We start from the raw sequence: 25,235 nt of genomic DNA, 5'->3' as shown, positions 1-25,235 counted from the left end.
ATGGCCAATCAACATGCTAATAATTGAAGTTGCAATGGGCATGATGCATTATTTAAAAAATAAATAAATAAAATTAAATGAATAATAAAAGAAGGCTACTTCTTACAGATTTTCTGATATGCACTAGAAATTGAATTATATTCTTGTTGTTGTTTTAGTGGTTGTTTGGTGTTCCTTTTAAGATGCTGTGGGTCACATCGACATGGTCCATTGGCTCATATTTTGCCTGTGTATTGTTTATTTGATAAATGAGAGAAGGTACTTTTGGCTGCTTTCTTGGCCCAGACGCTAGCTTGTGACCCCCTGGGGATTTTTAGCAAATGTGTTATTCACTACACCAGCAAGTGTTATTATTTTATTGTAACGTTGGTCCAATATGGCTGTAGTTAGCATGAATCCTGAAAAGAAGGTTAGAATATCTCATCTGACAACATTCAACCAGTCCATGAACATTTTTGTTGTTGATCCGGTGTCTGCACATATGAAGACCCACTGATATAGAGTCTATTGAATACTTGTCTATTGCACGGGTGATAATTACTTGGTTTGGATGATCTAATATCATGTTCCTAAAATAGAGATGATGATAAGAAGAAATTTACTGGTTTCATCATGTTCACGTTAATCACTTATGTAATATATTTGATTAAAACTAGCTTGTGTCATTTTCAACTGCTTTTCAAAGTCAACTTCCTCTTTGATCCTTAACCACTACAACATGTCATATCACACTGATGAGAACATTATAGTGACTCCACAGCTTGGGCTTAACTAAAACGTTCCACTATCAATCATCGGACAAGAAAACCAAACCTAGTATTACTGTGCTTTTCAACCTTATGTTCCCTAAATTCACCCCATTTGTTGATTGTTAGTATGAGAGTTATTGTTAATCTGCAGTGGATATTGTGCTGAATATTTAGATTAGTGCATATACACTCACTACATACTTTATTAGTACACCTTGCTAGTACTGAGTCAGAGCCCCTTTTGCCTTCAGAGCTGCCGTCTTTGTGACTGAGATTCAAAAGGTTCCTGGAAACATTTAAAGATTTTAATCCATAATGGCAGGATAGCTTAATGTAGTTGCTGCAGATTTATTGGCCGCATATCCATGATGTGAAAACCTTTTATTTCACCACATTCTAAAGATGCTCTACTGGACTGAGTTCTGGTGACTGTGGAGGCAATTTCCATGCAGTGAATCCTGCTGGAAGCAGCCATCAGAAGATGGGTACAATATGGTGATAAAGGGGTGAACATGGTCAGCAACACTACTGATTCAGAGTGTGTTTAAATGATGCTCATCTTCTACTAAGGAGCCCAAAGTGTAACAACAAAATATCCCCCACACCATTACATTACCACCACCCTGAACTGCTCATAGGTTTAAGTTATTTACCCTATTTTTGACCCCTCCAATCCATCTGAAAACCTTTTCCAATCTTTTATCATTCAATTTTGGCGAGCCAGTGTCCAGCAGGCAGCAGGTAACAAGATCCCTAAACAAAAAGAAAAAGAGTCACGTGGGGAACTGACTGGCAGACAAACAGTATGACATGAGAAGAAACCGAGACAAAAGTAAACACAAGGAAATCAAGGAAAGTGGATCCTGGAGGGCGACAAGATACGGCTAAAACTAATTACATAGGACAAGAAGGTCAAACTGAACACAAGGCACAATAAAGCATGACTATCAAAATAAAACAGGGAAATGGATACAGGGATCTTAACTATATACAGGGAACACAAGGGAGGCAGGATAAACTACAAGAAGGATTACAACACTAACAAACTGCTACCATGGGGAAAAAACAAGATGGCAAATCAAACTGCACGAGTATATAATTCACAAACTCAACTTACAAAAGAGAAAACAAATGCTCTCCGATAATAGGCAATAAAAGGCATAATAATAATTCAGAATAATTATAGGAAGGCAAACTCAAGAAACCAACTGAAGATATTTAATAACAAACAGAATGTGAAAGCTCAAAAACCACAAAACTGGGTAACATGACAAAGTGGTTATTTGAGTCACTGTTACCTTCCTCTCAGCTTAAAGGAGCCTGACCGCTATCCTATAACTTCTGGCATCAAGAAGGAATTTACCCACAGAGCTGCTGCTCTGTAAACCCTTGAGATGATTGTGTGTGATAATTCCAGTAGATCAGCAGCTCTGGAAATACACAAGCCTGTCTGGCACCACATCAAAGTCTTTTACCTTACCTTTCTTCTGCATTCTGGTGCTCTGGTCGTCTTGACCATTTCTACATGCTCAAATTACATTGATGTGTTAAGAAGCAGTGGAACAGTTGTACCTAATGAAGTGCCCGGTGAGTGAGTGTATAAAGGTTTTGTTTTTGGGGTTTTTTGTCCATGTGCGTTCCTGAAAGATGATCTGAAAGCTTCTGCATGCCTGCAGCCACCCTGATATCTAGGTAGTTATATGGGAATTAACAGTAGCACTAAACTGTGGCCAACACATTTACTGGGGCATCTCGGGAATTTCTTGGACAGCTGATCTTTAGTGTACCTCTCACAGTTTTCCCCTTTCACCTGTTTACCTGCCGTTGTTGAGGACAGGGCTGGAGTTTTGACAGAGGAACCAGTCCAGCTCAAGCGAAGGCGGGGTTAAGAAGACAAAACAAGGAATTTCCTGGTGAGCTACGACAACACAGGAAGGTAAAGTTTTCTCCGGTGAAATGTAGCGCTTTAAATCTAGAAATACGACACGAACCAGATTTATAACTCACCGCACGACGGAAGCGGTTTACGTCCTCAGTGCTTACGTATCGTGTGAAACGATTAATTTTAATTAAAGTAAATTTAAACTGGCGTTAGCTTATCAACCTGTAGGTAGCGGCTGTTAGCTAGCCCTCGAACGTCATGTGATTCGTATTTAGTAAAATAATATACTCGAAAAGTCTGAGCATTTTCTGAAAGGTTATCTGTGTTGTTCTTGTGGTATATTTAACACTGTTCGAGTCTAAAGAGCCTGAAAGTTGCGGTGAAACGGCTGAATGTTGGCCCATTGATGTTGGGGACGGCTAAAAGAGGAAGCGCGTGTTTTGGTAACCAGAAGAACTCAGTCGGGTGGAGTCATTTTTCCCCTAACCTCAACATGCTAGTTATGTTGACCACATCTAGCATGATAAGGCTTTGGTGCATGTGCTTTGTTGCATCTACTTTGAGAGGAAGCGTGTATTTTGGCAACGAAACAAAATTCATAATAAGTATTTTTTTCCCCCCAGCACTTTTCCCAAAGCCTTATCATGCTAGATGTGGTCAACGTAAGTAGCATGATGAGGCTTTGGTGCATCTACTTTGAGAGGAAGCGTGTATTTTGGCAACCAAAACAAAATTCGTAGTAAGTATTTTTTTTTCCCCCAGCGCTTTTTCCCAAACCCTCATCATGCTAGTTGAGGCTTTGGGGATTGTGTGCATTTGAAACTGTGATGCCTGCATGACTTTGAGTCATCTGCACCAACAAAGTGCTGTGTTTGCAATGTGACATCTACTCTGAACTTCTTTAATTTAAATTTTAAATACCCCCGCAGAACATGTTTATAAAAAAAAAAAAAAGTAACGCGAAGGTTGCACAAGAAAACCCACTCTGGAAACTAACTGGAAGTTAACGAGATTATAAACAAAAGGCAAATTGATACACTTGACTGAATTGTCAAAGTAGGGTTATTCCATCTCAAATCGTCACTTTTTTGTAATATTTCTTTGTTCAATCATCTCCGATTTGAGATTGAGATCTAAGGCAGTGTTTGAACATGGATATAAAAAAAATAAGACAAAGGTTTGAAATGCTAGCTAGCCTCTGTTACCTTGAATTAAGGTCTCTGATTTGATAAAATACATTTAAATATCAAGTAGTCCTGCAAAGTCCCACATGAATAAAAAAATCACTTTGCAAAAGTTAACTAGTGAGAACTTCTGAATGGTATGTAGTTGAATTTCGCAATAATGCAAAATAAAACGTAGAATACTTTTTAGCATAAAATTCAAAGTCACAGAAATGAAGACAATGCTATTTTCATTCAACTGTCATTGTGGATTGAGCAGTTTTATTAGAATTCTTGCAGCACTTATTCTTGTACAAAAAATTACATTAGGACTTGTTGAGTTTTAATACCAATTTAAATATCCTGATTCAGTTTGATGGTAAGAGAGGCTAGTGAACATTTTTGACTTCTATCTTTAAAATTTTTGAGAGATTCATGTTCAAACATTGCTCAGGTTTGAAAGTCTGAATATGCTAGAAGCATGTTAACAAGCCATTTAGCTGGCTTTGTAGAAGAAGGAAAGTTTTGGGGGGTTGTTTTTTCCCTACCAGAAAACATTGTATAGCAGGTTATTAATAATCTGTCACATCTGAACTTGAATTTGAGCCAGACATCGGCCAGGTTGACTGAGACTAGAGGTCAGTGGAGAATAGTTTGAACTGTTAGGAAGGCAACAATAACTTAAAAAACAAGTTACTACATCCAGAAAAGCACCTCTGAATCCACAACACGCAGGAAAACAGACAAAGACACGCTGTGGAAGAGAGCAGGGGATTAAGAATAACGAATAATTAAACACAGAGAGGTGTTGCTGGTGTTTTGGTGTGGGGGTGTTTTCATGCCACATTTCGGTTGATTTGTGCCAACTGATATGGTGGCTCTGAAAGGTCAGATGCACTGCAACCTAAGAAAACACCAGTGAATAGCAAAATGCTGCAAAAGCACACAAAAGTTGAATAAAGCACAACAGAAATTAAAACAAAAAAAAAAAATCCAACTCGTAAAACACAAGTGTTTTGGGGAAGACAATAAAATGACAGAACAGTTGCGAGATTGAATTCCAGTGCGTTTTCTGTGCTTGTGTAGAATTTCTCTGTTTGCTGATCTTTTCTTAAGTTGTGTGCATTCGACCTCTCAGGGTCGCTGTAACAGAGCATCATTTAAATGACATAAGCAACCTTGATAAGGATAAGCAAAAGAGAATGTACCCCTCTTCCGATAGCTGCTTCCAGCAGGATAACGTGCCATGTCACAAAGCTGAAAAGAATCTCAAACTGGTTTTTTGAACACGACAAAGAGTTCACTGTACTCAAATGGCCTCCAGAGTCACCAGATCTCAATGCAAACACCACCTTTGGGATGTGGTGAAAATGGAGATTAACATCATGGATATGCACCTGACAAATCTGCAGCAACTGCAAGAAACATCACGTCGGTATGAACTCAGATCTTTGAGGAATATTTTCTAGCACCATGCTGAAATTAAGTCACAAAGAATTAAGGCAGTTCTGAAGGTGAAAGGGGTCCAACCAGTATTAGAAAGGTGTGCCTAATAAAGTGAATGGTACATGAATAAAGTGAAACCAAGTGAAGGGTTTTTGTATGCGGATAGTTCATATAATGTGAGCATTTTCAGGACTTACTTTTTACAGCTTAAACAAAGAGGAACATTTGGATGATGATGAATGTGTAATTTGTTTGTAGTGGTCTATCTTGTTTCAGATCAGATTGGGCTGTATAGGGGCCATAAACCATTGCTTGAAATTTAGACTTCAAGAAAGAGGGACTCCCCCAATTAAATGCCTCCCACAGGGGGGATTTCTACACTTTGGTGGGTTATAGCCAGTTCTAGATATAATACAACCTGAAGAAGACTGATTTCAGAGGTTTCAACAGATAACCGATAACCTGAAGCTTGTGGATTTGAGTCATTATTGAGATATTGGCTTCTCTGAGATGACCGAAAAACTTTTTTACCAGTGCTACTGTAAGTGAGCTAGCTTACTTCCAGTAAAAGGAAATAATTAATGAGTGTCCACTAAAACAAAATAATTTCACAGAGCATCTTTTCAAAGGCAGGGAGAAAAAAAGTGTTAATAAGATAAGCAGATAAGCTTCTTTACACATTATTAGGCTGTTCTTGTTCTTCAATGCCATAAGTAACTTGTAATTGAAAAGTTTATATTTGTTACCTGTATGAAGTTGACTGGGCTTAATATTATTAGATTCAAGGAATTGTGTGGGGGATTTTCCCACATTATAAGTGCTATATTTGCAAGATTACGTCACACACAGTTTGCACAGTCCTGCACTGATGAACTAAAATTAGTTTGATAGCCCTGCTTCTTTTTATATGAATGAAATGAGTAGCTAACATGACAGAAAACATTTCCATGAAAAAAATATGGACCCACTCCTTACCTTCTCAAAATCAGCGAAATATCTTTCTAAAATAATCTAAGCATATTATGAAAGTATTTAAAACAGCCACAGACCCTTGGAGGTCATAGAGGACATAGTGGGAGGGTAAACATTTTGTACTTTTTAATTCGTGTGTAATTTTATCTCTTATGTTGAAGAAGTTATAAAATATACAAAAATAATTTGAATTAAAATAAGGATTTCATCTCACTCCCTACTTGGCATACTTCATGCTGCTGTAACTTGGAAAATGTTGATAGTATGAAAGTAACATTTTGCATTAAATGTACTAAAGTGATTGTACAAAATGAAAAAAACAGCTGATTCTGACAGGTCACATGGGATTGTTGTTTTTTTTTCATGGAATGGCCCAGAATAAATTAAAAGTATTATTCACTGATTTAACTTCCTTTTAGCTGCAGAGCAGATCAAGATCTTGACGTTATTGTTGTCTATATGAAAGGTACAGCAAGCAAAACTCAGGTACGAACAATGTACTGAGCTTGAGTGTAAAGGTTGTAGTCACTTCTGTAATGTAAAACTTTTTGAAGCTTTTGTTGCATAAACAGATACCTTTGTTGCTAATTGGCGTGTTGATGTGAAGATAAGATTTACATTAGGTATCCCAAATATCTGGAAATTCCTGTGTTACACAAGCCAAAACATTAAACAAAATCTATAATAAAATAGCATAAATAAAGTAGACTATCTGAAAAATATAAAAATGACCTAAGAGAAAAAAGTTCTGTAAAATATAATAAAGGAGATAAATGAATGAAAATCTAAATAAAATAATAAAACGCAAAAAGATGATTCGCACTGCATCAACAAAACAAAAAGTAACTGAAATTAGCCACTGTTATAAAATTACTACTGTTTAAATTGTCCAAGTTTCTGCTTGCTTATGTCTCGAAGCTGGAACTCTAGACTCACTGTGGGGTTAAATGTTTACATTTGAGTGCTTCTGAAGCATGTAGGTTTTTGTTTTGTTTTGTTTTTTTCATTTACATTTTCTTTCCTTTTCTAGATGAATGTGGGCGTCGCTCACAGCGAGGTAAACCCCAACACACGGGTGATGAACAGCAGAGGGATATGGCTCACCTATCTGCTGCTCACTGTCGTGTTGCACATCGTCCTGCTCAGCATCCCTTTCTTCACTGTCCCGCTGGTCTGGACACTAACTAACGTCATCCACAATCTGGTCAGTAAAGCCTAAACAGCTGTGCTGTGTAGAAATGAACATTTTCATGCAGTTCATCAGTTCATTTTTCTTTTTTTTCATGAGCCTAGTTTCAGTTTTTATTTCAGTTAACTAAAATCTTTTTCCACACTTAGTTTTAGTTTTGTCCAACGGGCAGGCAGCGTGGACACGTCTGTGAATGTGATAACTCGAGAGCTTCAAATTGATGGTGTAGCTACTAAAAATCTCTGACAAGTTCAAATCTCAGTGACCTCAACCTAAAGGTCAGAGGTCAGGTTTTCTGAGAATCTTCTGAACATGATGGTTGTGCCCAAATTCATGGGCTGCGTCCTCCTGAGGACCCGGCCTTCGCGGTCTACGTGGGCCGGGTCCTCAGAAGGTCGGGTAGGCCAGAAGTAAACGGCTGTGAAATTGGACGGTCTAGCCTTCAGATTTGTGTCACCGCTGTCTCGGTGGAGTTTAATAAACTCGGCCGTCTGCTCCTTCTGGTGTAAATTCTCGACTATCTCACACTTCTGTTTAATCAGTTTTCTGTTTGATGTTTATTCAGCTGTGTGAAAACCAAGGAGGAATCCACCCGGGGGATTAATAAAGTTTTATTTTATCTAACCTAATAACTTTAATCTCAGCCAAACCGATTTACTCACGAACAAATAAAACACTGAAAAAAGCCAAACAAGAACATTTTTAGGTTGTCTAAGTGACTAAGTGATTACGTTTAACCTGAGTAGCGAAAGACCGCGGTGATATGAAAATGATGCGCCGGGAGTTTGTCGTTCTTGGCGGCTTCAGTGACCCTCGAGCTCCCGGCTAGCTATCGAGCTGGTGGATAACAGACGTCTCCGAAAACGTCGGAGCACGTTTGCAAATATGCGATGTCTTGATAAATCGAGCAGATATTTGAAGTTTACACAGCTACATTCTCGCCTGAAAATATGTTAAACATTTATTTTGTGACCCAGAGTAATAGTGTGAGTAATATTAAAAACTTAGTAGCCGCCGCCATTGTTGAAAACTGGAATTGGCTGGGCCGCGCTATGAATTCTGGGATATGGTGGGCCACGAAGGATACACCTGACCCATCCTTTAAATTCAGGGAAAAGGAGGACACATTTGTCGGCAGCATTCGGAGGAGTGTACGACTTTGGACAGCCTTCGTCGCGTCACTGTGACGTAATTGGCCTACAAATGCAGCCTCAGGAGGATGCAGCCCATGAATTTGGACACGACCGATAACTGTGGGACAAGTCGACATAGGATTTTCAAATTGATACCATAGTTGTGTACTAGGAGTCTGAGCGTTATCACTGGCAGTTGCTAGTATTTGTAGTCTAGCAGTCTAGCAGGTGACAGGTATAGATACAGATAATATCAGAATCTAATCTGATTAATTCATAATTTAGCTTCTGTATTTTGTGAGATCATAAAAACATCACAATATTAAACAATGCTATTACACTAAACTGACAAATAGATGACAGTAAAACCTTTTGGTATATGACGTCGAAGACAGTGGACACTTGCATATTTAATCAGCTTTTCTTCAATTTTATCATGACTTGTGCTGACATGTTTTTTGTGTGGCACCCCCGCCTAACAATATTCCGTGATCCTGGGATGTTATTCCATTTTACATGCTGAAAGGTGGCTTTGTCCGTTTTACTGTAGGATGCGTATGTGTCGTAAAATATCGGTTTATCTGTTTTCAGGTGAAAAGAAACTGAAATTGTGGTCACGCTTTCATTTGCATTTAATCTGCAGATCAGCACACAGCACTACTTTCCTTAACACCTCCCTCCCCCAATATCAGTAAAGCGTGCTGGTGTCCAGAGTTAATGAGAAAAGTACAACTTTGTGAAGTACCATGATCTTGGTTGTTCATAATAGTGCTAAACAGTTTATGAGAAGTCGTCTGCTTCAGAGATAAAACATTCTTGATTTTGATATGCTAAATTCAAATCATGTACAGTTGTTATTTTTTTTTTAATTTTTCACCATTTTGCTGCTTAGATGAGTTTTACTTCTAAATTGTAAGCTTATGTCTTCTCATCTGTTTATAGTTTTATATATTAATACAGTTAGGTCCATAATTTCTTGAGTTAAGACCCAGTTTTTGTAGTTTTCTCTGTACACCATCACAGTGGATTTGAACTCAAACAGTGATTGAAGTGCAGACTTTCTGGGGTTCCAGAAAACTGCATTAACTGTTTAGGAATTGTTGCAATTTTTATACATAGTTTGTGGATGTCTCCGCAACAAAACCAAATTATTTATCCCTGTAATGCCTGAACCATTAAGTACTTGCCAGAATATTCAATCGTTTTGAAACTGGAGTCTTTATTGATTCTTCTGAGAATTTAAAGCAAAGTTGAATAAAAATGTGCATTATGAGTTTTAATTTGGATATTTTTTTACTACACCTGGCATTTTCCGATCCCTGTAGGATTATCCATCACACTGATGATGTGTGATGGATAAAGAGATACCAAAGAATTCAAATATGATGCACTCTGCATTACAGGGTTAAGAGTGAAGGGGATCAGTAAAAGAAAGTATTTACTAAGTACTAAGTTTACATGCATTTCGCTGGTGCTATTTCCATTATTTACAGTACTTTATACAGCGTATTGTGAAAGAAAACTAAAAAAATTACTTGTGAGATATTTTATATCTAATATTTGAATATGCTTTAAGAAAACATGTAACTTTACTGTGTGGCATTAGATTTCCTGCTACTAGAAAGGTCAAATCTAAGGTCACAGTGGAAGTTGAAGGGTCAAATTTCAATGTCACATTTGAAATCTGTATAAGAGCCCAACTTTGGATGAATAGTTTAGGAATAATGACGATTTGGTCTAAGAGGCAAGCCGGTAACATATCATTTAAAACTGGAGCCAACCAATGTAAAGGATCATTTTCAGTTCCAGTGACTGAAAATTAGCGAACATTGGCAATTGTTTCAGAATCATTTTGGCTTTACATCAGTATGATTGAAAAGCTAAAAACCAGCTGAATCGCTGCTGTTGTTGAAAGTGTATTGGTTGTTGTTTTAATATCTCAGGGAAGCGCTGTTCTTTAAAAAACAAAAACAAAAAAACCACCAGTTTTGCAGTGCACATCAGACAAATGTATGTTGTTTTTCTTTTCCCACGGTTTATACCTTCAGTGTGGTTTGCACCTGGGGGAGGTAATTTTGCTCTCCACAATACTGCTCTTACATGTCAGAGCTGGGAAAATTTGTTGGGTCACTTCCAGGGTTAATGAAAACATCAGCTCTCCGGGCAGTGACTGAAATGTCTCCTTGATTCGTAGTTGCACTTGAACTTGCATGGAGTATTACTTCTTCTTCCCCATGATAATGTTTGTGGATGACTGTTGTTATGTCTCCTCCGCAGGTGATGTACCTGTTTCTGCACACAGTGAAGGGCACTCCCTTTGAAACACCAGACCAAGGCAAAGCCCGTCTGCTCACACACTGGGAACAGATGGATTACGGCGTCCAGTTCACATCTTCACGCAAATTTCTTACAATCTCACCAATTGTTCTGTAAGTACATACACTGTTCACAACAGAACGTCACAGATAGCTTACAGTTTCACTTTCATTAGGATGAGTAATTTAACATGTAAAGGTTGCATAACTGCTGTCTGTTATTTGACAACAATTTAGGCTTTTAACCGCTTTTTAAAGGATTTGTTAACAGTGATCAGCTGACAGAAACTAGAAAATATCAGCCCAAATAGCGACTGGCTACCCCAAGAATTATCCGTTGCCCTTATTAGTGGCTAGAAAGTTAAACTTTGCTATGTTCTTTAGCCAACATGAGTCCTACATGTGTTTGTGTAAAGTAATTAAATTAAAAAGTAGTCTGCTTTTATAATAAATAAAAGATTTGGCAGTTTAATAGCTCTCCAAAGAGTAAAAGTAAAAAAGCACACCAGTTTCAATATAATTTTGACCACAGTTGAGCAAATTAGTAAGCCAGCAGGGATGGTAGTGAAAGCAAGTGAAAGCAAACAAATCTGTCGACTCACTGTTAAATCCCCTATTTTATTCTGTGACTTTGTTTTTTTTTTTCCTTTTGGATTTCGTAACCATAGTTAGGGACACTCGGGAAAAGCAATTTGCATGTATTCATTCATGCTAACCACCGCTACTGAGGTTCAGTGAAATTAAGAGGAAAAGGTCTGAGGTGATAGACGTAGGCCGGTGATTCCCAAAGTGTGGGCTGTGAAGGCATGGACGATAGGGCATGAGAGGTCATTTATAATAAATGCAGAGTTTTTTTAAAAAATATATATTATATAATTTAAAGGTTTACAAGATTTAAGTTTTATTTGATTATTGTTGTTTTTAATGTTTTTTTATCCCAATAATCCCATTGAGACTCAAGAGAAATAAATGGAGAAAACTGCAAGAGCTTTATATGATTTTATAGTAGAGGTTAAACTTGTATGATCCCCTTTTATAGATTGAATCCAATGATAATTCTTTTGGCTTTGGTTCCAGAAGTTTCTATTAGAATTTTCTTTTGTGTGTGTTATAATGCTGAAGAATTCATGTTGATGCTGATGCTTTCTTTCTCTCTCTCTCTTTCTTTACAGATATATTCTTGCAAGTTTCTACACAAAATACGATCCTACGCATTTCCTCATCAACACGTGCTCGCTCCTTAGCGTCCTCCTCCCAAAGCTGCCTCAGTTTCATGGAGTACGGATATTTGGGATCAACAAGTACTGACAGAACACTGGATTTTAACCTTCAACACTGGACTGTTTCAATTTTAGAGGCTGCAAAAGAAGACAATCTGTTTAAATGGTCTGAACATGTACACATTGTTTGGAGTATTACATGAAAGTTGCTTGCAGCCTGGTGAAAGTAAATGCACTGCTGCTGTTTCATCAAAGTAAACGATGACATTCCCGATGTAAAGGCCAGACATGTTTGCTCTCGTCTTGGAGAAAGAGCATATTTGTAACTGCACTGCTTTCACATGTAGCTTTTCTACAGATGTTGGTTGTTGTCATGAATGTAAATGAATATTTTTGATTCATGTCGCAAATGGCACTTGAAAGTTTTCTTTTTCTTAATTTACTATGAAGGATTAACATGCAGCATGCATTTACATGCCCATAATAATAAATAATAACCATTTTGCCATGATAAACATAATCATGTAATGTTTGATTCAACAGCAGGGTGTCTGTTATCTTTATTTCACAGAATCTAGTGGGAAAAGTGCAAAATCCCATTGTACAGAGGTGTGCAGGAATCAAATCCTACCAAAATCTCTATTATAAATGATCAATTGTAGGTCAGTGTACAAGCTCCGGGGAAATCCAGACACTTTACATGAAGCAGCCATGTGGGGGCCATCACAGAGTTTGCAATATACTCGTATATCCAAGGGATTCTCCCCCTTCCGCATGCACCGTGGTCGCGTTTGCATTGCAGCGAGGTTTCCCTGTTTGTGACGCTCTTTGGGGAAGTAGCGAAAGAAAAAGGAGCGACGTGTGAATGTGATTACACTGCCAAACAGTGCCTGGGAAACACATGCAAATAACACCAGCTGTTTCAAACAAGTTGTGTAATCGAGTGTAATCATTTGCAAAAGTGGTATTTGGGTTGTTCCCTGTCTCCAAATGTTGTGAAGGCAGACGTATAATGTAAAGAAGCCAGAGATGGAATGCACAGGGCAGCCGGGTTTAAATGTCAAAATGTCCCCAATACATCAGAAATGGCTCACTGAAACTAGAGAGTGGGAGAGAAAGAATGAATACAATGTTTTAGCTCTAACGTATACTTAAAGCTGCCTGATTGAAGATAACACTGTGTGGCTTTAACAGCAAGTTAGGTCCACTGCAGTTTTTCCCTGTTCTGTTTCCACTTTCAGTTTATTGTGAACTTAGTAAAACCTTGAGAAGATACGTACCGTATATTTAAACACTTGACTCAACATTGCATATGTAATGCGAGTGTTTGCCAGTCATGACTGGATTACATAGAAGGTTGTGTGGCACAATATGTCGGAAGTAATGCGAAGATATGAGAAAGGTCGCACATTCTTACTTTACAGCTGAGTGGTGGTTTCTTTGAAGTTAAGGTCATATTTTAACAGATTTAAAGATGTGTCTTTACACCAGCGAAAATCATTTGAAAGATGCGTGTTTCAAAGTGAAAATACTTTTTTGCTTGTTTTGTTTCTAGATAAGTGAGGAACAACAGAAGATATCGTGCCTAAAGTACATTTGAATCTGCATACTGGACAAATGAATCACTCGACAGAAACGACAAAAACACAGTTTCTGCAAATGCTGTTTGATTCAAATCGCTCCATTGTTGTCTGCAAAGTGGGTTTGCCACTATGACAGGAGTTACCAAAAGAAGCATCAGTGATTTACAGATAGAATCTACTTATCCAATTCAGGGTGACCGAGGGGCTGGAGCCCATTCCAGCTACCCACAGAGCAAAAGGTGTGCTACAACCTGGGCAGGTCGCCACCCTGCTGCGGGGCTAACACAGAGGGACAGACACCATCCACATATTCATAATCAGTGGTGGTGTTAGGTTTAGTGTTAACCCAACACCACTGCATGTCTTTGGACTGTGGGAGGAAGCTGGAGTACGGGGACTACATGCAAACTCTACACAGAAAAGCCCTGGCCAGATGCAATCCACCACCTGATTTTATTCTCATAAAAATTATCCGATCTTTAGTAAATCAGTTGTTAAACCTGTTGAAATGTGACCTGGTTGTCAAAAAGAAGCAGGACAGAATTGGGCTCCGACATCGAATTGGTGGAAAAGAAGTATTTTATTAAAACAAGCAGGTCCTCTTAAAAGATTCCCATGCTAATTTCATTCACCGAAGTCATGGCATTTTGACCAGACCGCCAAACAAACCTGGCACCAACACAGCACCACAAAACTGCTGTGACCAACTTCAAACCGAAATGTGGGTTGCTTCCTAAAAGGCATCAAGGTAGAACTGGCTCTGTACCAGGACGGGGATAGAGCTGGTAGAAAGGCCACCTTCTAAACAAAAGTGAATAGAAGTAAACCAAGAAAGACAGTAGCACAACCTAAATAATCAAGAATTATAATCCACACTCACACCATGTAACTGAATGCTTACATTATGCCTGCTTTTTTTAAAAAGGCCGCTTTATTCCCCTGCGGGTGACCCCAAATCCTTGTAACATCTAGTCACTGCTAGATGACTAAAATTCAAATTTTACATTCACAGGTATCTGGCATTAGGGAATACACAATTTTCCCTTCTATAGGCCTGTTTGACCAGGGGCTTTACCTACATATGGTAATATGTCATTAATGATGACACGTCATGTGTTGGTGTGATGAAGGATTGTTCAAGCGCAACACAACAAAAATGTTTTATATGATAAACAAGTATTGTTATTGCATTACTCATTTTCTTACAGCCAGAACTTGGCCCCTCGAATTCTTCCTCCCACTGATGCCAGATGCTGCTAATAAGAGTTCATTGCATCCTTGAACTTCTCTCTCTGATACTACAGAGTCTTTACTTTGCAAAAATAAAGGTGCTTGACATGACAATTTGGTCAACCGGCACTAAACAAGAAAAAAAAATTTTTTGCATCAAAGGCATATGATAAAGCCATGCTGACATTTACAAAACCTCAAACCCTCTCAGTGACATCATCACACCTTTTAGAGTTCAAATACATATATATATATATATATATCTTTATTCAAATTACTTGGGGACACTTCTACTGATGGCTTTTGTTTAAAATGAATGAAATAAGTCAAATTTAAAAAATGACATCTCTTTCTCTTCCCAAGCAGGAAACTAGAGTAATAACTGGTAATAGTGATCTACAAGCATAATCTCATTACATTCCACAGCAGAAAATCCAATTAGAGCCAAAGGCTGTAAACAAAATATGTTTAGAAAACTAAAAACTTGTCTGGGCCACAACTGTGCACAAAGAAATCTGCAAGTCTCAGCTTTCACTGTCTTTAAACCTCTCAACAGAAATCTTAATTCCCTGAAATAAAGAAGTATGATTTTAGTGCACATTCTTTGACAGTACTTTGTTTACTTTGCCTGTGGTGATACAAAATGGCTCGTTATCCTGGAATTCAGGGATGCCACTAATCCCGCCTCCAAAGAAGCCATTTAAAAGTCAGTCTGGACGGCCGTGGAGAGCTGGTCTCCCATCACCTTTCTGAAAGGCAGTAATAAGTGTTTTTGTTTCCAACATTGCGCCGTCTCACTCTGGTTTCGTCACAGGTACAATATCGTCGTCATCTTCGTCGTCTGTGTCAAAGAGTTCATCCTCAAAGAAAGATCCTCCAAAACCGTATTCCTGGGCATGGATGGACACCTCGTTAGGCATCAAGTGCGGGGAGCCTTCGACAAAATCAGCAAACCTGTGGGTAAGCATGACGACATCATGAACCAAAACTGAACAAAGCATGCTGCAATACTTAGTCTTTGTTATACATGTTTCTCTCTCTCTCTCTCTCTCTCTCACTCACACTCACACACAAGTTATCCCTTATTAATTCCAACCTCCTGTTTCTGACCTGTTGCCAATTAACCTAATTAGTTGTAAAATCTTTTTTTGTACCACTTACTTTTCCAGCCTTTTCTTGCCCCATCCCAACTTTCTTGAGACATGCATTTTATTTCATGAAATACTGAAATGTCCCAGACATTAAAATGTTTAAATACTTGATTTTTCCATGCTCTGTAAATACAATAATGGTTTATAATCACTGCATTCAGATCTTTATTCATTTATTTATTTACATTTTACACAGGACAGGCTACCAGTGCACCTTGTATTTAAACCCTTGACTCAACATTGCAAATGTAGTGTGACTGTTTGCCAGTCATGACTGGATTACATAGAAAGTTTTGTGGCACGATATATCGGAAGTAATGTTAAGATATGAGAAATGTCGCACATTCTTACTGAAGTTTAGGTCATTTAATAGATTTAAAGACGCCCCTTTAGACAGGAAAACCAATGAAGATCATTTGACAGATAGGTGTTTCAAAGTGAAAATACTGTTTTGCTTGGTTTTCTTCTAGATAAGTGAGGAAAAACAAAAGATATCATTCATAAAGTGCATTTGAATATGCATACTGGGAAAATGAATCACTCAGCAGAAACCATGAACTAAAGCAGTTTCTGCAAATACTGTTTGATTCAAATCATTACTTTGGTGTCTGTAAAGTGGGTTTTTCAAATGTTCTTCCCCCAGGTTTGTTGTTTAAAACATTATTGCACAAGCAGTGCAGAAAAGGCTTACTGATAAATAAGCAAGATAGAAAGTTCTTATATGATTTTAGCAATATTTGTAATGTTTCTGGTATAAAGTAGCAATTTTGATGGTTGTCATGTATCCAGACAAGAAGCCTAAAATTTGTGACATTAGCTGATTTATTGCAGTCTTTGTATTACAGATATTTTTTTTCCAGATTTTAGAAATGATCTTAAAAAAATATGGTTACAGCAATTTACTGTGTAATTAAGGGGTGTCTGTATTATAAACACCGTGTCTAAAGCAGTCAACTATTGGTGATCAATATTGTTTAGAACCTCCCATTAGTTTTGTATAGATGATTTCAGAAAGTTGCAAGGCAATAATAAAAATGAAAACTTAAATTATTTTATAAGAAACATAACTGAATCAGAAAACAATTAGTAGATATAACAGTCCTCTCCTTATTTTAAGATTAGGGTGAAGTTAAGCCAAAATTGGCTTAATTAGCAAATGACAAATGTATGAGCATAAAACCCACCTTTTTGGAGACTGAAGTCTAGAGACTGTCTTCCACGGGCTGAACTCTGGGCTGTTACAATATTTCCGCAGCTCCTCCAGAGCCCGCCGAGTCTCTTCCTCAGCTTCCTTCTGATACTCCTCCTCAGTCAGCAGGCGTCGTGGCTGTGGCTTCCAGTGGATATACTGTTTGATTTTTCTGCAAAAAGAGTACTTTCATGGCTTAAATAAATCCATATTATATTAACTTAATATGACTATTGTTCTTTATTCTACAACAAGCACAGTATCACTACTTTTAGGTTCAGCAGTTCACAGAAAATAATTTACAGTGTTAAGAACATGCAATAGAAAAGTGTTTTTCTTCATTTATTCTGTGAAACTAAGTGTGTGTTTACCACAGAAGTCAGATTATACTGCCTGAGGAACAATTATCCACAGTACACTGTGCTCTTACGCCACCTTGTGTCAGCATTTTAAAATGCATACCTCCATGCAGCAACCAGCAGATAGACTGGGTACTCCAGGTTTTTGGTAAACAAAGCAGCTACAATAAGAGCGAAGGCAACTTGCTGAATCTGAATTCCTAAATAAACCAGGAGCAGACCAAAGAGCTGCAGGGTCCACGACAGGATGTTAATGCTCTTCTCATCAACCAGAGGGCCGTAACGGTAACACACAGCAAAACTGACGAATCCCACAATTGCTACATAACCTGCCAAAAAAACAAACAAACAAACAAAGAGAGAGAGAGAGAGAGACAAAGAGATATGTTTTTACACTGCATTAAAAAGAGTTAAATCACTGCAAAGTTATGTACCAAATACCCATATGCTTTAGTTTTACAATTACAGCCATTTTTATACAATTTCCCATTTTCAAATGCTATGAAGTAATTGGATTATTGACCAAGCAAAAAGTTTCATGGCCAGGTCGAACCTATTTCCTCTGGTTCAATCTGGTTTACAACAAGGAGCAAACCGCAGGTTACATTCCAGAAAAAGAAAGCCAGATTACAGTCTGTCACAAGACATTTAAAAGAACTTGCAGAGTTTTAAAATCTTTGGACAAGTGAAACCAAGATTTTCGTTTCAGAATGATTGGGGAAAAAAGGAGGATCAGCTCATAATCCAAAACATAGCACATCATCTGTCAAACATGGTATGGGCAATTAAGGCTGCCAGTGGAACTGGGTCACTAGTGTTTACTGATGCTGTGATTGTTGATAGATGTAGCAAGATGGATTCTGAATGTAAAGGGTTTTACTTTTTGCTCAGAAACTGGTGAGACAGATCTTCACAGTTCAAAATGATAGCGCCCCACAGCAAAAGTTTTTCAACGCAAAGAAATTAGATATTCATCAGTCACCAGATTTCAAATTAAAAGACCATGCTTTTAGTTACTGAAGAAAAAAACTGACAAACAAGCAGCAACTAGAGACTGCTGCAGTAAAGATCGAACAGAACATCTTAATGGAAGAAACACAACATCTGGTGCACCCCATGGGTTCATGGAACATCCAAGTATTATACAAAATTGTTATATATATTTTATTTTTGTTAGTTTGTCCAATTCCTTCTAAGCCTCTGAAAATGGTGAAATGCGAATAAAAATTGCTGTAATTTCTAAACAGTTAAAACAATAGTTTTCTTAAACTCCTTGAATTAAAGCTTAAAGTAGATACAGCTATTGTATCAGTGTCTAAATTCCTATGTTGCCTTGTTCTCGCATTCACCTACCCCACCCGCCCAGCGCCGTGATGACAATGACAAATGCATCACTACCAAAAGAACATATGGACCTAAGTGAAAACTCCTCCATGAACGACAAGCTGTTTTATTGCTTATTTTATATGTTTAACAGTCTAAAACCCTAAATAATTCAAAATTTTCATAAGGTGAAGTGCACAGATAGAAATTTATGGCTGATTAATTTTCTATCACTTAAAGTTTTGATTTAAGTGTTAACGAGTTACCGCGGATCGCCCCGTTTAACGCGCTGACACCGTCCAGCCTCACACACGGGGCAATCCACAATAACTTGTTAACAGAGATTTGCCGTGTTAATGCAGTTATGGCGTTAACGTCATTTTAATGAGATTAACGCTGACAGCACAATTTTTTTTATTTTTTTTTTGAATATTAGGATATTTGCTTTGGTCCTCAGTTATCAGCTAGTCACAACCTGTCCATGAAGAGTCTGTACCTAATGCCACATGCCAGTGCTCTCGAAGAATAATGCTGAGGTTCCTGAACACAAGCTGGATTGCGTACACAGAGAATGACCAGCCTCCAACTATCAACACATAAAAGGGGCTTTTCTGTGTGAAGGAACAAACACAAATGGTATAAATATCAAACATATTAGAGATATTCAATATTTTCAAAAAACGTGGATTTTGGATAAAAATTAAATACTTTACCTTTGGTAAAAAGCGTGCCAGAATGAAAAAGAGGATTATGAGAGAGGCAATCATGCCAGTGCTCATACCGGCAGAATAGAAGAAAGCCTGACTCCTTCATACAGGTGGTGAAAAAAATATATCAATTACTATGATAAACCTAACAAACCTGAAAAAGAAACTGTAGTCCATGAGAAAAAATTACCTGCTGAGTGAGTCTGCAAAGAAAAACAGCAATGCTCCAGCGAGGAATAGCAAGAATAGATATATATCAAACTCTGCAAGGGAATAAAGAATAAAGAACAGTAAAACAGCCATATTTTAACTGCCAATAACCAGCAAATTTGTTTTATTCCACACCCCCATCCCACTTACTGCGAATGGGTTTGACAGTGTATTGCGCATTCCCAGTAGGATCAACCTTGAAGCATGTCTTCTTGCTGAACAGGCTGATGTTAATAACAGTCTCATTGTGCTTCTCTCGCAGCAGGCTCTGGAACCAGCCCCAAAAACTGAAGCGATCGAGCTCCTGCAGCTCCTCCTCACCTTCCACAGTGTCCACCTTAAACACCTTTGAACTCCAAACTTTGACCTGTCAGATATTGGTAATATTATATCACTCACAAATTTAATACAGAGGCTCTTTTTAGCTGACTGTCAAGCTGTAAATAAAATTTGCAGTATGTTCGAGTAGATTACATTAGACCACTAAAATACCCAAACTGAGGGATGATTTAAAAGAAAGAAAGAAAGAAAGAAAGAAAGAAAGAAAGAAAGAAAGAAAGAAAGAAATTATTTCATTATTTTACCAGTTGTGGGCTGGCAGATTCACCTACCTGAATTCTTGTCCATGTCTGCCTCCAGGTTGGCAATACGGTGTTTCTGTAACAGAACCGGTTGGATCCTGACATGACATACTCGTCACCATCCCGCAGATTAGTTATTTCATGTTCTTTACCTGGGATACATGCCAATAAATAGTAAGACTGCAACTGTCATTGTACCTTATAAGCAATATTGTTTGTGCAAGAATACCCTTTGACCTGAACACATTTGAACTCTCACTGTTTACAGCATTTACAGTACAATACAAACATTATAAAAAAAATTGTAGCATCTGTAAATCCCAAGAAAAGACAAAAACCTGCAACTATATCAGTTCACACTTAATGTCTCTAATTTTTCACAGTGCTATGGCCCACTGGGTGTCAGGGTACACAACATAGTTGCCCTTTAATTTTCAAAAAAGTACTCAATTACCCATGTGTGGTTGAGACTTTTTATTTTATCATTATTATTAATGATTTTGTTTGGTGGTAGGGATGTTCTATATGTTTTCACACTATTGCATTATCCGCTAGTTATGTTACAAAATAAAGCAAATGGTAGTGTAATAATGGAAACAATACTCATTATTTAAACGACACACGGCAAAAAATACTCAGTTTTTCTCAGGAAGTATTTCAGTTTCGGGACAGAGTTAATAATAAGCTGCATTTACTTTAAATTATAGGCTAAGCATTCAAGTTGTTTCCGTTAAGGAAAATATACTGTTAAGTGTTAACTGCAACCTCTTTTCGGGCAAGTTCATGCAGGTTTCTAGGGTTTCAGTTCTACAAATTTAAACCTAACAAATCTGAAAGAGCTGCATAAATAATATTTAGTCTAATTTATTATTTATACGAACACACAACCGGAGCCAGGTAATAATCAAGATGTAAGAATCTTACAAAATAGCCACCAATGTTCACCATACAATAACCTTTCTGCAGTCTCACTGACTCAAAGACTGAACACAAGCTAACAATAATTAGCCTGAGCAAAACCAGTCCGAAATATGCCCCCATGTAACTCGCGGTGTATGTTTCTGCTTCACAAAACCGTTTCTTACCCGTATCTTGTTGTGAGATTTGAGGTAAACACATAAGGAGCACCGCAAGAACCATTAATCTAGCGTTTGCTGAAATAAAACCGTTTATGATTTTCATGCATCCCGCCATGATAATTCCACTGTACCCCGCCTCTAACGTCTTGTCCCGCCCCTTCCGTCTCCGGAGAACTCGGTTGAGTTGCAGGCCGATCAGCCAATCACAGCGTTACCCTGCATCCTTCGTCATCGTTTTTAGAGTACGTCTCTTTATTTTCCCGAAATCCACTCTGCCGTGTATGTCTACTGTACAAACCATTCATTGGCCCTTTCTCAATATGCGTACTTGTGCGTACTTGCGTACTTAGAATTGAGAAAGGGCTGTAGAAAACATGGACGACGCGACAGCTCCCCAAGAATGAAGCCAAAACGTCTCTATCGCCCCCTGGTGTCTGGCTGCAGTATAGGTCATAAACCCCGCTTCCTCCATGTTAGCGGATGGGACTGGGGTCAGACTAAAATAAATGAATTCTCCTTAGATAATTTTTTTCCAACGATTCTTTCTTTTGTTATCAATAGTTCTCATCATGCTGATTGATGTCCAAGGGGTCTCCTTTCCCATGAGTTTGATTCTAATTCCTACCGCGGTGATGTTAAGTTGGGGTGAAACATCATCATAACAGCTTTGACTGGCAGCTGCAGCCACGGAGAAACTTGCGTATCTCTGTTCGGGAATAGCACATAGAGCGTAGGTAGGCTCTGAGAGGAGGGCCAGCGTTTACGCTACGAAAACACGACCGAGTGTTTTAACCTGACAGTCTGAGGTGTTCTTCAGTAAACTGGACTAGCTGACAGAAGGATCCGAGGCCCGCTGCACTTTTTCGGTAAGTTAAACGTGTTTGTAAGCTAATCCGTAACTACCATCCATAGCTAGGTCCTGAGACCTAGCTAGCTAAAATGAGCACTCGGCTGTCAGGGTTCGTTTAGCTAATCTGTGTAGGTGAATGAATTTACTAAAGAAATCAAGAGAAACGCCCCGGGCTACTCAGTCACTAATTACTGTTACTGTACTTTTATTACAAGTATTATACTGTAAAAGCAGCACCCTGCTGCAGCTCCTGTGCAGAGCTGAATATTAAATATGTGCAAACAACAGCATGTTTTGAGTCTCTTGCCACATCTGTAAAGACAGTAACATTTTTTTAAAAAAAGCTTGTACTTCAGTAACTCCTCATTAATCAGGAACTATGGATTAAAGTACTGTAGTGTACTGTAATACTGAAAAAAATGTAAGAGAAGAACTTCAGATCCTGAGTGTGTGAGGACAGAAGAATCAGCTTTATTTCAATTTTGAGGGATAAAATTTATATCTGAGTTTGATGGTTCTGTTCTATTTGTGATTACAGGGGCTGCCCTCAGATTCAGACCTCAGCCCCATCGAGTGACAGCAGACAGATCATCCAACATGTTCACATGTTAACTGCAAAATGAACTGATGAAAACAGTACAAAGGTTAAAGTACCACATGTGCTGTAGTGAAAGCTATTGATAAAGTTAAAGACAAAAAAACAAAAGGATTAATCACTCATGTAACTGTGTCACTATATATCAGCATTAACAGGACCTCAGTTTGGTGTTTCATAAAGATGCTGATCTCAGACCTGCACAGCTTCCGTTTTAAACACTTGATGTACTCAGCTGCATGAAAAGCATATGAGATTTTCTCTGACACAATTAAATAAAACCTGATGAAGGTCAAAGGTTGTCACTTGTATGTTGAACTACAAACTTGTCATCTGGAATTCTTTCACAGTTTTTTGCAGATAGTGTGTTATTTACCATAAAGTGATTCAGAGTTATTCATACCAGAGTAACCAGAGAGGATCATATATTTTTAAATATATAACTTTCTACAGGACTGAATATAATATCTTTATGTAAAAGTCCGGAGCCTCTGGGGAGTATCCGAGTATTTATAACATTACACAAACCAAAGGTCTCCATCACAGTGTTCATGAAATGCTGGGTTTATCCATCTCCTGGGGCGGGCCTACGGAGGAGTGCTGAAGATTTCCCTGTGAGGGAGCTCCTGGTGAAGATCATGAGTCCTGCTTGATCAATGCGATGAGCTTCAGTGTTCCTGTTGTTTCTTAAATGATGCCTCTTTCAGTTGGTCAACAGAACATCTGGCACAGGACAGCTGTGATGAAAGAAAGGGAAGAAGTTTCTCCAAACCTCTGGACCCAGAAACCCAGCTTGGTCCTGATGGTCTCCCTCACTAGTTTCTCTCCAGGGTGACTGTAGCTGTTGATATAATATGGACTCTATTATTAAATGAAAAGAACAAATTAGACTACACTACTGAAACCTTCTGCTGCTGTTTTTAAAGTTTCCATGTTACCAGGCTGTAGAGGGCTCAGAAGATGTAAACAGTTTTAGATCAATTACACTCACAGTCTTATGTTGAAATCTCAAAGGACAGCATTATATTTTTGATATTAATAGTAACTCTGGGCTTCTGTGGAGTGTGCAGATGATCTCATCGCTGTCTAAAAATGGATAAAAAAAACCATAAGAAGTGCTGAATCCTTCAATAACACAGACTATTAGAGTATTAGGTGTGTAGCATCGCTAACTAGCTAGCAAGAAGCCTCCAACACAGTGCGTATGCTAGCGGCTAATCTAGCAAACGAATTAACAACAGAGTGACTTTAGAACTATAAGATGATAAGCTGTGTGTCCTTTTTTATAACAGTGACATGGTTGTATTTACCTTAATTAAACGAGTCGTCAGTCGCGGTAAACCAGCAAAAAAAACTCGAGCAGACGGGCTACGTAAAAAGTGTAGGGGGGCGTGTTTGCGGTCACGTCCAGCGGGTGTGTGGGCGGGAGCGTTACACAGTCGCTCCACCTCAACTCACTACTGCGCAGACTCTGGCTCCAAATTTGCAAGATGGCAGCCTCCACAAGCGGGATATTTTGGCTTCATTTTTGCACAATGGGAGGAGGCGGAGTCGCGTCGTCCATGTTTTCTACAGTCAATGGTCGTACGCCGTTGGCCTCTGGTTCTGAGAGTTGATGAGCTGTTACTTTGCCACCAGGAGGCGCTGTTCCTAACCTTCTCGTGGAGCTCCTCCATTTCTACGTCTCGGACCCTGGAGAACGAGTTGGCCGCTGCTGCCAGCTTCTCCTTGCGGGCACAGTCCTTTACCAGCCTCATCAGCTTTGTGCCCACTGCCCAGCCTGCACCGGGCAGCAGAGAGAGACGGCTACATTAAATGGTTCATTGTTAGCCACATTAAGGATTATGGCGCTTCATTTTTGCACAATGGGAGGAGGCGGTGTCGCGTCGTCCATGTTTTATACAGTCAATGGTACAAACTGAACTGGAATGACTGACAGTTCACTTTACAATTTCAAATAAAGTTCTAAAAAAAATCTTCCTGAAATCCACAAGAACAATTGTTTTGATAGTTAGATTTTTTATTTTTTTAGATAAATCATTTAAGTATTATGTTCCAAAAAAAAACCCCCACAATACTTAAATTACTTATCCTTGCAAAAGATTTTACTGAAGATGTCATTCAAGTTCATATGCATGTGAAAGCAGATGAGCAAATACACAAAAATCTGAACTCCACAATGCCCTGTACAGCTCAGGGTAAAGAAGGCTTTGATTAAAAGATAGAATTGTGTTATTGCTACCCAGTATATTCTTAGGTCTATGGGAGAATCCACATTCATTGTTTCAGTATTAATATAATCCTGGCTG

At 38.4% G+C, this 25,235-nt stretch overlaps 2 protein-coding genes across 3 annotated transcripts; one reads left to right on the top strand and one right to left on the bottom strand.

Annotated features, from left to right (window-relative positions):
• The first annotated feature begins 2,565 nt into the window (after nt 1-2,565).
• Nucleotides 2,566-13,473, top strand: ormdl2 (ORMDL sphingolipid biosynthesis regulator 2). 2 transcript variants are annotated; one of them, XM_063464148.1, is made up of 4 exons: nt 2,566-2,685; nt 7,243-7,416; nt 10,812-10,963; nt 12,022-13,472. In XM_063464148.1, the coding sequence occupies exons 2-4, from the start codon at nt 7,243-7,245 to the stop codon at nt 12,155-12,157; spliced, it is 462 nt and encodes a 153-aa protein (XP_063320218.1). In that variant the 5' UTR covers nt 2,566-2,685; the 3' UTR covers nt 12,158-13,472. The 2 variants fall into 2 exon arrangements, with proteins under 2 accessions (XP_063320218.1, XP_063320220.1); XM_063464150.1 differs by lacking the exon at nt 2,566-2,685 and adding an exon at nt 2,963-3,370 and having other exon boundaries at nt 12,022-13,473.
• Nucleotides 13,474-14,113: 640 nt separating this feature from the next.
• On the bottom strand, nt 14,114-21,601 carry nemp1 (nuclear envelope integral membrane protein 1). The gene is made up of 9 exons (XM_063464029.1): nt 21,488-21,601; nt 20,433-20,554; nt 19,972-20,188; nt 19,802-19,874; nt 19,618-19,711; nt 19,401-19,515; nt 17,685-17,910; nt 17,218-17,394; nt 14,114-15,836 (listed from the first exon to the last, which is right to left on the bottom strand). The coding sequence occupies exons 1-9, from the start codon at nt 21,594-21,596 to the stop codon at nt 15,677-15,679; spliced, it is 1,293 nt and encodes a 430-aa protein (XP_063320099.1). The 5' UTR covers nt 21,597-21,601; the 3' UTR covers nt 14,114-15,676.
• Nucleotides 21,602-25,235: the final 3,634 nt, after the last annotated feature.

Source organism: Pelmatolapia mariae, linkage group LG20, assembly GCF_036321145.2.
Source record: "Pelmatolapia mariae isolate MD_Pm_ZW linkage group LG20, Pm_UMD_F_2, whole genome shotgun sequence".
Taxonomy (NCBI): Eukaryota; Metazoa; Chordata; class Actinopteri; order Cichliformes; family Cichlidae; genus Pelmatolapia; species Pelmatolapia mariae.
This window is presented reverse-complemented; position numbering and strand designations above follow the sequence as displayed.